This window comes from Octopus bimaculoides, chromosome 13 (assembly GCF_001194135.2).
Source record: "Octopus bimaculoides isolate UCB-OBI-ISO-001 chromosome 13, ASM119413v2, whole genome shotgun sequence".
NCBI lineage: Eukaryota > Metazoa > Mollusca > Cephalopoda > Octopoda > Octopodidae > Octopus > Octopus bimaculoides.
Genome location: NC_068993.1, coordinates 62,020,122 through 62,031,901, shown reverse-complemented (window position 1 = coordinate 62,031,901; position 11,780 = coordinate 62,020,122). Strand labels below are relative to the sequence as shown.

General features: G+C 38.2%; 1 protein-coding gene across 1 annotated transcript; it reads left to right on the top strand.

Annotated features, from left to right (window-relative positions):
- Positions 1 to 1,328: 1,328 nt before the first annotated feature.
- LOC106882699 (RING-box protein 1) lies at positions 1,329 to 10,573 on the top strand. The gene is made up of 6 exons (XM_014933463.2): positions 1,329 to 1,512; positions 2,745 to 2,772; positions 6,702 to 6,752; positions 7,258 to 7,328; positions 8,189 to 8,274; positions 10,380 to 10,573. Exons 1-6 carry the CDS (start codon positions 1,405 to 1,407, stop codon positions 10,390 to 10,392), a joined length of 357 nt encoding a protein of 118 aa, XP_014788949.1. The 5' UTR covers positions 1,329 to 1,404; the 3' UTR covers positions 10,393 to 10,573.
- Positions 10,574 to 11,780: the final 1,207 nt, after the last annotated feature.

The following is an 11,780-nucleotide window of genomic DNA, read 5'->3' as shown; positions in this document are numbered from 1 at the left end:
TAAGTATCACATACATGCATATATACATACATACATACATATACACAGATCTGTACACATACATACATACACATCTGTACACATACATACATACATATACACAGATCTGTACACATACATACATACACATCTGTACACATACATACATACACATCTGTACACATACATACATACATGCAAATCTGTACACACACACACACACACAGATCTGTGTACACACACACACACACACACACACAAACACACACACACACACACAGAGTCCTGTCGTATACATTAGCTACCTTACAGGTGTGAATGTATAATTAAAAGTCTGGGGAAAAAGGAGAACATTTTTGGTCAACTAAAATATATTTTTGCCTTCAAAGAAATAATAAAAAAAGAAGCTTCCCATTCTAGCTGTGAATGGAATTATAACAGAGGACTTTGTCCAAACTGAGATTTGAAGAATTGGCAGTCATCATCATCATCGTTTAACGTCCGCTTTCCATGCTGGCATGAATTGGACGGTTAGACTGGGGACTGGCAAGCCAGGAGGCTACACCAGGCTCCAATCTGATCAGGCAACGTTTCTACTGCTGGATGCTCTTCCTAATGCCTAAAACTCCAAGAGTGTAGTGGGTGCTTTTAACGTGCTACCTCCACGCATTTTTTTAATTCATATTCGTTTAGAGCAAGTGGTTTTACACCTATTACACAATTAATTTTTTTTTTTTTTTTCGCTCGGGTCAAACCCTTTAGTTTGACCTTAAATTCTAAACAATCTGAAAGTATTTGTAGAAAATTTCATTTTAAAACATCCAATTTTTCTGAAAGTTGTGAGGAAACAAAATCAGAGAGAGTGGGAAACACAATTGTGTAGGTATGTCCGAATTATTATATATTTCTTTATTGCCCACAGGGGAATAAACATAGGGGGGAAAAACAAAGACAAAGGGTTTAAGTCGATTACATCAACCTCAGTGTGTAACTGATATTTATTTAATCGACCCCGAAAGGATGAAAGGCAAAGTTGACCTGGGCGGAGTTTGAACTCAGAACGTAACGGCAGACGAAATGCCGCTAAGTATTTCGCCCGGCGTGCTAATGATTCTGCCAGCTCGCCGCCCCTGTCCGAATTATTATAGATGAAGAAGAATGAAACAAAAATTCATGTATATTTCCAATAATGGAAAACATAAATAAATGAAAAGCAGTAGCACGGAAAGTTAACATCGTTCAAAGAAATGATAAATAGAAATTCTAGAATAAACGAACGACGAAGACAACAACACGTTCCTAGTTTTGCTTCAACCTTCACCCACCCCCACCCCCGTCACCTATATCAGCCTTGATTCTCGAGAGTCTCGTTGCGAACGGGAGCTGTGTGTCTCAGCGACGAGATTTCATTACTTCTCCGTCTCAATGGCAGCCGCAATGGAAATTGACGAAGAGGAGTTTGGGGAAGCCTCAACCTCTCAAACTATCAGCGGAGATAAACCAGGAAATAAGAAAAGATTCGAAGTGAAAAAGGTAACACTGACTTTACTGAATATTTGTTTTTATTGTATGACAAAATACTGTTAATTTGCGACTGCTTAAAGAGTTCTCTACCTTGTAAGTAAATTAAACACATGATGATGATGGCCTTTTAATAAAGGGACACTTTGCATATTGAATTATATATATATATATTTATATGTGCCTGGATGTATGTATACGAAGAAGCATTGTGATACAGAAGTAAAACAACAAGTAACGAGGAAGAAGAGAGTCTAACAATGCGAAATAGGAAAGTTGAGTAACTGTTATATATTCCAGGTACAAAAGCGAACTGTTTGTGTATAATGTTTATGGGAACTTTGAAATAAGTGTGATAGGTATTAAAAAACAGATGTGTAGTAAACGAATCTGAAAACCAAAATTTGCTCAAACGAACCGGGAGGTGGTGGGAGGACTCGCGGAAATTTTTTTCCCTCATAACTTTCAGGAAAATGGATATCTTTTAGTGAAATTTTATATAAATAACTCTTGTATACAACAAGGAGGACAATGAATGAGCCGTAAACAAAGGGAAGCCGAGACCGAAACTTGTGTTATAGTGCTAATTACTGGAAGAATTGGAAGACAGTTCTTGTGTTCCCAGTGGAGTAGATACATAAAAATAAGGACTGAAAAACAATCGTGTGGGCCACGAGACGAGATTGTTAGTGTATGGTGTTTGTAGTAGATGAGGGTTGTGGAATTTTGTATTTATACCCACAAGTTCTTACCTGGTTGGTAGTTGGAACATAAAAAAGAGCTACAGAAAAAATAATTCATGAACTGACGGGCGAAGACGAAAATGATTCATTATGAGTGAATGGCAGACGCATATGAGAGAACTACCAAAGCTGAAAAGTAAAGAACAAAATGAAGCAAAATAATTATGGCAGTTAGTTGCACTTGGTTGGTTTTTGATGTCCTGCCTGAATGGATAACAGAGGGGAGAAAACGTGTTGAAGTATGGTCCCAAAGAATTCTCAAATTACCCTGTTAACTTCGATATTGCTCGACACCACTGGCGGGATCGATTCTGATTGAAAGTGTCGAATTTCTTTGTGATCTGTTGACAGCCGAAAGGAGTGTCCTTCGGTGCACTCTATACCTGAACTATATAAATAACATTCGACTCGTTTTGATTAATATAACAGGCATGTAATAGTCTTTTATTACCAATGTACCAATTTCAATTTTTAACTAAATCATGATAATTCTCATTTCAGTGGAATGCTGTCGCTTTATGGGCCTGGGGTGAGTATTGTGTTTTTGTTTTTTTTCTTCCTCAAATCAAATGTTCTTCATATTTCAAATATAATCAATAAAATAAAATCTGATATTTTATTTGAATCCAAATTTGTATTTTTTTTTTTTTTTTATGTTTATTCAATTTCACATGTAAAAATATATTTTAATGTGGTATTTTCTGCCTTCAAATTTTGGTCTAACCAATTTGAAATTTCATACTGAAATAAAAAAAATATACCAAAATTCCTAATCCCAAGGTTCCGAGTTCGATTTCAAGCAGAGACCTGAATAATAATAATAATAACAACAACATTGAAAAATACCTTAGGAATGAGGACCCAGGTTCAAAATCTCCCCCAAGACACCTGATGAAGGCTGGAGGGTATATCAGCCGAAACATTATGTTAACAACAAAAAAAGATGAGGACAAATATCCGTCAAGTGTAAATTATGTCCTAAACCCTTGTTAATTAAAGTTTATAACTTTTCTTTTGATTGAAGCCTTCAGCAAAATTAGTTTAATCTTGCTCAGATCCAAATAAACAGTGTCTGTCCGAAGTTGGTGTGGGGAAAATGACCATAAACGAACAAGTAGTGACACTCCATGTCTTGATCCAAGGCTGACACAGAAACTGCATGTTGCACTTGAAAGGAAATATTTGGCTTTGTAGTAAGAAGCTTGCTTCCTAACCACATGGTTCCAGGTTCAGTCCCACTATGTGACACCTTGAACCATGCGAGATTTAAAAATGGTAATTTTCCAAATTGTATGAAGTATGATGGTGTGTGCTAGCAAAACAGGAGCTGAGAATGTGGGCAAGTGTGGCCCACTGGGTATATAATGTTGGCATACACCAAGAACAGGGTAGGAATGAACTGAGAAAAAGACAGATTATAAGAGAAATCCGGGACAGAGGAGAGCGTGTTAGTAATAGATGTGTGACATATATGGAGGGTGAGAGTTTGGTGAAGAAGTATTGAATAAATGCATTGGAAGAAGCCTGTGAGAAAGCAGACATGATAAAGTTATATTGGTGATATAGAAGGTTCAGTTCGGGAGGAAGGCACAGATTATTTAATCAACTACAGTACTTAGTTGCTGCTTTATTTTATAAACCCTGGAACATTGAAAGGTAAAGTTGATCCTAGTAAGATTTGAACTCGCATAAGGGAATGTAACTGAATACCTCAAAGGCACTTTGTTCTCACAGATTGATACAGAGGTACATAGTTTGGTAGAAGGTATGCTTGCTTGATTCCAATACCTGGATAGTATATTGTTTCTTGACTTATATGCAATAAAAGTAGTATTAGATTAAGCAATTTACTGTAGTATTTATCCAGAGATAACATCTGTACATGTGTTGTATCTAAAGATATGGTTATATATTGGAGGAAGACAAAAATTGTCTTAGCAGCAGCTAGCAAAAACACCACATGCATTTCAGTCTAGTTGTGCTTTATCAGCAGCATATATTCAAAGCCAGCCACATGCTCAGATGAAATTGCTTTTCATTTCATATATGTATATCATCATTTAATGTCTGTTTGCCATTCTGGCATGGGCTGAATGGTTTGACAGGAACTGTGCCAGGTTCTGTCTGTATTTACAAGGTTTCTACGGCCGGATGCTCTTCCTAACACCAAACACTTTACAGAGTATATCGGGTGCTTTTTACATGGCACCAGCACAAGTGCTTTTTATATGCACAGATGATTATAATAATAATGGTTTCTAATAGGGGAACAGTTAATTAAGCAGACCCCTGCTCCCGGCAGTCGACTAGTAGCATTCCTTGAAATAATTTATTGCATTTTTTAACTATACATTCATATTTGCAAAATAGTTTGACTTTATAAAGAAGTTAAGATCTGAATACTTTAAGCTGGCAATAAAGAGATTAATGTGATGGACGATTGACTTTAAGGTCAGGAACTCTGAACAAATTCTGCCATTGTTTATGAGACAAAAATATATTTAATCTGCTTCAGTTTGCTCATTAAGAAAAAAAAGTATTTGCTTTACAGCTGAATGGTTAATTGTAAGAAGACTGAGCAGTGTTGAAGTTTGTTCTGTATGCAAATATCCACGTTTTCAGAAATACTAATTAGAACAAAAGGAAGTATTATATATGTGTTGTTGTTGTTGTTTAACCCCAGGGTGAGCTCAATTGAGCAAACCTATGATCAGAAATCATTGAATCCAGATCATTTAAATTGTTTTGGGGCTTCCAAGGGCTACATTACTTAAAATTGTTCCTTTCCTGTTTTAATGCAGAGTAGAGTGTGTTTCAGGGGGACACTTGACTGCTGTTTATAATAGATTGGACCATCATAGAGAGGATTCCCTCATTGTCTCTGTATGTGTGTGTGTTGTAGAGGGATTGTTTTATAATATCTAATTTGATACTTCAGAGTTCAAATCTTGCCTAAAGTGTTAAATAAGATTGAGTTATTCAAAATTGACTGGGTTGTATAGGTACAGATATGGTCATGTGACTCTGAGGTCGGAAAGCTTGCTTCTTAACAATGTGGCCTTGGGTTCAATCTCACTGTGTGGCAAGTATCTTCTACTCTAGCCCCGGGCCAATCAAAGCCTTGTGAGTGGATTTGGTGGGTGGAAACTGAAAGAAACCCATTGTGTGTGTGTGTGTGTGTGTATAGCCTTGGGATGATATTTGTTTCCAGTCTTGCATCAGAAGCATGTCAGCCACGGGAAATATTGCTTAGCAACGGGTGAGTGTTCATAAAAAGAAGAGCACCTGGTTGCAGAAAACCTGCCTGAACAATAGGTGTCTGTCCCATTGCAAAGCTGGAAAGTGAACGTTAAACAATGATGATGGTGATTTACATCTACCCCATTTTTGAATTCATCCTCAGCATGTTATTCTTCCTGGTGTTGCCATCCGGTTTCACCAGTCCTCAGTCAAATCGTCCAACCCATGCTAGCATGGAAAGCGGACGTTAAACGATGATGATGATGATGATGATGATGTTCCACCCATGGGTAAGTACAGCACAGCACAAACAGCTTTTGCTTGTGAGTCTGTATGGCTTGTGAGTCTGGGCTTGTGAGTCTGGGCTTGTGAGTCTGTATGGCTTGTGAGTCTGTATGGCTTGTGAGTCTGTATGGCTTGCTAACGTGTACCATGGTTTTGCTAATTGTTGCAGGTGCCCATATAGTTGAGAGCAGACAGATACCCTCTCGGCCCTCTTACCCAAAAGCACATCTCAGATGTGACACCTGGAAGGGGAGAGAGAGAGAGAGAGAGAGAGAGGACTGCACCTGCACTTAGCTGGTACTCCCTACAATTGTCTTTTAAAAAAACACAACCCTCTGCCTTGTTCAGGAATCTAACTCACAGCATTATGGTCCTGGGCCAAATGCCCTAACCACTTAATTCATATACTTTTTACCTTTTATGTGTTTTAGCCCCTGGATTGCAACCATGCTGGGGCACCGTCTTCATGGGTTTAGTCAAAGAAATCAACCCCAATAATTAATGGTTTTGAGTTTAGTACTTATCCTATGAATTTCTTTGCTGAGCAGCTAACTTATGGAGACATAAACAAACCAACACTAAATTGTCAAGCAGTGGACACACACACACACACACACACACACACACACACACACACACACACACACACACACACACACACACACACACACACACACACACAACTAATGGGCTTCCGCACTGTGGGACTGAACCTGAAACCATGTTTGCAAAACGAGCTCCTTAACCACACAGCCATGCATTGGGATTCTCTTCCATTGTTTTAGATTCAGTAAAATAATGGTAATGGTATTGTTTGAATCTTATATAGAAGTGTTCTATGGGCAGCAGCACTAAAATGCCATTCTTCTGAAATAATCATCTAATTATTTTCCATCTTCAATTTGAGATTAATTACATTTTTTTTTTTTGCAGATATTGTTGTAGATAACTGTGCCATTTGTAGGAATCACATTATGGATCTATGTAAGTATTGGCTTTATTCAGTAAATTTTATTTGATGTTGTTGCTCAATAGCTCCAATTATAAATGACAGAACTGAGAGATGCAGCTAATTAAATAATGAATGACAGCCAGAATCTGCATGTCTATTATAGCATGATCATTTTAAAAGTAGGCTTGAAAAAGAGAATACAGTCTGGTCTGCTGATATGATCTTTTACTACTGTGTTCATATCTTCACCTCAAATTGTACCAGGAGCTAATTAAGTGGAACATGTAGCCTAGTAGTTATAATTGAAATTAGTAACTTCGTAGTTGTCTCCCTTGTATCTAAATTCCTCTGAAACCAGAATATTCTCTGGCTCAGTGTCCCTGTAGGTTAAATAATATTTTTTCTTTGTAATTGTTGTGTATCCTAAAGGTCAGCCTTGATCAAACAAACCAACCGAGTGGTGGTGATGGTGGTAGCAGCAGCTTTTGTTGATGTTACTTTTTTCATCATGACTGTATTTCATTTGTTTTGCTGCAGGTATCGAATGTCAAGCCAACCAAGCTTCTGCCACAAGTGAAGAGTGTACCGTAGCCTGGGGGGTTTGCAATGTAAGTATCTGTAATGTCTTCTTGCACTTTGTGCCATTTGTGGTGGTGGTGGTGGTGGTTGTTGTCAGTCCTAATCAAGCAGACTGTCTGATAAGATAGAGGCATTCCAGCCATGACCATGTCATATATTTGAACTACTCTGCTTTTCTTTTTTTTTTTCTTATGAGATACTACATATTATTGTTACTTAGGACCTTTACTCCCTGTGAAACATAGGTTATTGGCAGTTTTTCCACAGTTGTTCTCAATTTTGCATTTCTGCAGTTGGATCCCTGTTTTTTCAGCTCTACCTCAGTACCCCTCTTCTACCTCTTTTATAGGTTCCATGTCAGGGCCTTACAGGTAGTACAGGATGTTGGTTCCTTTCAGATTTTGCTGCACAACAGCATTATATGTTTCCCTGAAGGAAGGTCTTCTCCCAGGTCTTTGGAATTGTTGGTGATGCCTCTGTAACCTGGCTTTTTCTAAGTAAGGGTGACCTTGAATCTTGCCAACTCATAAGGTTTCATGACGTATATATTCCCCTCCTGGATGGGATGCTAGTCCATTGTAGGGTTACTCATTTTTGCTGGCTGAGTGGACTGGAGCAATGTGAAATGAAGTGTTTTGCTGAAGAATACAATGCATCACCCGGTCCAGGAATCGAAACCACAATCTTACTGCCATGAGTCCAACACAGTAACCACGAAGCTACACGCCCCTATTTCACCCTTTACTGGTCTAAGCTAATCTCTTGTCTTAACTGATTCCTTTTTTATTGGACGACAGGTGTGGGATGGGATGGAAGGGTTGAAAAATATATTTGTCTTCCAAAACGTAGAGGTTTTTGTCTTCAGTTTCTCCCTTCTTCTCTTTTGCAGCATGCTTTCCATTTCCATTGTATTTCCCGTTGGTTAAAAACAAGACAAGTCTGTCCTTTAGACAACAGAGAATGGGAGTTTCAAAAGTAAGTGTTGCACATCTCTCTGTACATGTGTGTGCGTGTGCAAGTATGCGTGTTTGTAGGTTTGTATTTGTGTGTGCGCATGCATGTGGAGGTGTGTGTGTGTTTGTAGGTTTGTGTTTGTATGCAGGTGTGTATGCGTGCGCAGGTGAGTGTGTGTACATGAAGGTGTGTGTGTGAGTGCTGATTTGGATTACTGGGTGCAGGGGTGGCTGTGTGGTTAAGAAGTTTATTTCCTGACCACGTGATTTAAAGTTCACTTTCACTGTGTGGCACCTTTGCTTGGCCATGTGAGTGGATTTGGTAGATGGAAACTAAAAGAAGCCCGTCATATATATATATATATATATATATATATATGGGTGTGTGTGAGACTTTGCGCATTACTGTCTCCTTGCTTTCATATTGCATGATAGTTGCAAAATGAATATCACCAGGATGTTGTTTGAGTGAAGGTAATGCCAGCCGTTGGAGATGTTCCTCATATGTAAGCTTAGACAAGCCCGCGACCGTTCGGGTGGCCAAGTGTTGAAACCGTTCCAAGTGTTGAGTGTCTTTCTGGAGATATGGGTTTGGGGCCTGGATGCAATATTTGAGGATGGGTCGAACTAGAGTGACATATAAAGGCTGAAAGACATCCATTGAAAGGTTGACAAAGGACCAGCGGATGAGGAAAAGATTCCTTCAGGCTTTGTTCACTGCCGTGTTGGTTTAAAAGTAGTATCGATCATTATGCCGAGATCCTTTTCTTCAGTGACCATCTTAAGATGTTGGTGTTGGAGGCCAATAGTCAAGGGAAAGTTTGGAGGTGAACCTATTGGCAAATGGCTGTATTTAGAAGCATTCAAGGGCAGATCCCATTCTTTCGCCCAATTCCAAGCTCAGTTCACTGACGATTGGAGTATGTTGTATTGATTCCTAGGCGAGATAAGTTTGACGTTGTCTGCAAATAGGAGGACTCTTCCATCAAAGAAATCTGGCCGGTCATTGATATAGACAAGGAAAAGTATTGGCCCCAGCACTGACCCCTGCAGGCATTCGTCTCCGTGGAGAAATCACCATTTATCTACACCGGGAAGGAAGAAATCCACAAAGTCACCAATGGGTGAATCTTGTATGCTTAAAGTTTGCGCAAGAGAAGTTGGTGATTAATGGAGTCAAACACCTTTGCAAAGTCCAAAAATACCACGTCCACCGAGTCTTTTTCATCCATGGTCCTTGTAATCCACTCTTCAAGGAGAAGATTTGTTAGGCAAGATCTTCAGGGTAGAAATCCATGCTGCAAGTCCTGATTTCCCACTATTAAATAGGTCACATGGTTAAGAAAACCCCACCTAAATACTTAGAGCAAAGCTATCTAACTAGATGACGGAAGAAAAACAGATTGTATTACATATTTTTCATATGTATTACGTATATTGTATTCTGTGTATTACGTATATGTATTACGTATATTGTATATTGTATTGTTGGTTGTAAGCTTCTGATCTTCCAATCACTGATTCAGTACATTCAGGACACCACAAAAGTAATGAGATAGTATCTATTTAAGACAGTATCTATTCCTTGTGGTATTGCTAAAAAAATACTGGCTTATTAAGGTTTTTTTTAAAATATTATTTACATCAGTGAAACAGTCACACACATGTTTCTGTGCAATCTACATCTACAAAATTCCGCTCACGAGGCAGCATTGATCAATCTCCTAAAGGCTTAGAAAAAAAAAACCATACCCAATAGGCATGACAGTGAAATTGAACCTGAAACTACAATTGCAAAACAATGCTTAGAAACAGGTGAACGTTGGTGACAGGCAGGGCATCTGACTGTTGAAAATTTACTTTAATAAACTATTTCTGACCCATGCAAGCATAGAAAAGTAGTTGTTAAAACAATGGTGAATGATGAGGGTTGCCTGTTGAACAGGAAAACTTTGGAACGAATTGCGAGTTTAAATCTCAAGATGCTGTAGATAAGATAAATAGAGGCATGTTATCCAACATGGAAAACAAACATTAAAATATTGAAAATGGTTTGTGTATGTGTAAAACGACTCTACCAAAATACTAAAATATGCAATCAAAATATTTTCTCTTTTCTCTTTCCAGATATGGACATTGATTGGCTCCCTTCATACGGGCTCTGTTTTATATATTTACCTCTCATTTATGTATACCTTGCTTAACACTGTTATGTATGTCACAATCTGTTTTCTCTTTCTCCCACTCCCTTATTTTCTAAGTCATTTTATGCTTCATATAAATTCTAAGAAATAAAAAAAATGAGGAAAAACACCCAACAATTCCCTGCTTTCTTTGTTATTTATTTTACGCCAGAAACTCATCTAATTTGCCAACCCTGGTTAGGGCAGCTGGTATTTTTGAATATGTTTTTGGCATTAAGAAAAGCATCCAGCTGTAGAAACCTTGCCAAAGCAGGATACCAGAGCACAATGTTACTTGGGCCCATTGAATCCTGTTAAATTACTCAACTTGTGTCAGCATGGAACATGGATATTAAATAATGATGATGGTATTAAATATTATACACAGTAATTTGAGATATAATTGATCTCATTCATATAATTAATCCCATTAGTGGATCTTTTGCATTTTTTATTTTTCTCTTTCAAATCAGTGATTATGTTTAATATCATTTACTCATTTGATTTACATTAACACTGCAATGGTAAATAATAATTTTAAAAATATTGTAGCATTCATTGACAGGCTGGTGAATTAGTCGAATTACTAGAATGTGCCTGGCAAGTTGCCTTTTAGTCCATTTACATTAGAAGTTCAAATCCATGCCCTTGCATCCAGGCTCGTCCCTTGCAACCCTCTCTAGCTGAGGATCCCTAATCTTGCGGGCTCATAAGTGCTGGTGCCACAAAAAAAGGGTCCGTGCTGGTGCCACATGGAAAGCTCTCAGTCCACACTCTGTAAAATGGTTAGCATTAGGAAGGGCATCCAACTATAGAAGACATTAATCTATACACAAAAGACATTAATCTATTCACAAGTATGAGTTCATGTATATGGATCTATAATTATAAACATTCCACTACCCGTTTCTAGTGACCCTCTAAAGATCCAATGGTAAATGGAGCAAGCAATTGAATCAGCTATAACCTTCTCCATGATTGTTCATGGGAATTGTAAAGTAGTGAAATAGTTTCCCATTGTCTTTTTCACTGCAGCATGACAGCCGTATCAAAGTCACCAGAACACCTTTTAATTAAGATCTACCTTTGTCCATCACTCAAGGATCATCTGCCAAGACACTTGTACCGCATTGCTGCTGTCCAGTGTAGGGCATGGCTGAGCCATGCCCTACACAGACACACAAAAATATATATATTTCTTGGGGAAATTTGGCGTAGTGGTTAAGACTGTAGGCTACTAACTCCAAGATTCCGAGTTTGATTCCAGGCAGTGACCTGAATAATAATAACAACAACAACATCGAAAAATACCTTAGGAATGATAACCCAGGTTTGAAATTTTCCC

Coding starts and splice junctions, on each gene's coding strand:
- LOC106882699 (XM_014933463.2), top strand. CDS start 1,405: ATGGCAGCCGCAATGGAAATTGACGAAGAGGAGTTTGGGGAAGCCTCA. Junction 1,513..2,744: donor AAAGATTCGAAGTGAAAAAG/GTAACACTGACT, acceptor TTCTCATTTCAG/TGGAATGCTGTCGCTTTATG. Junction 2,773..6,701: donor TGTCGCTTTATGGGCCTGGG/GTGAGTATTGTG, acceptor TTTTTTTTGCAG/ATATTGTTGTAGATAACTGT.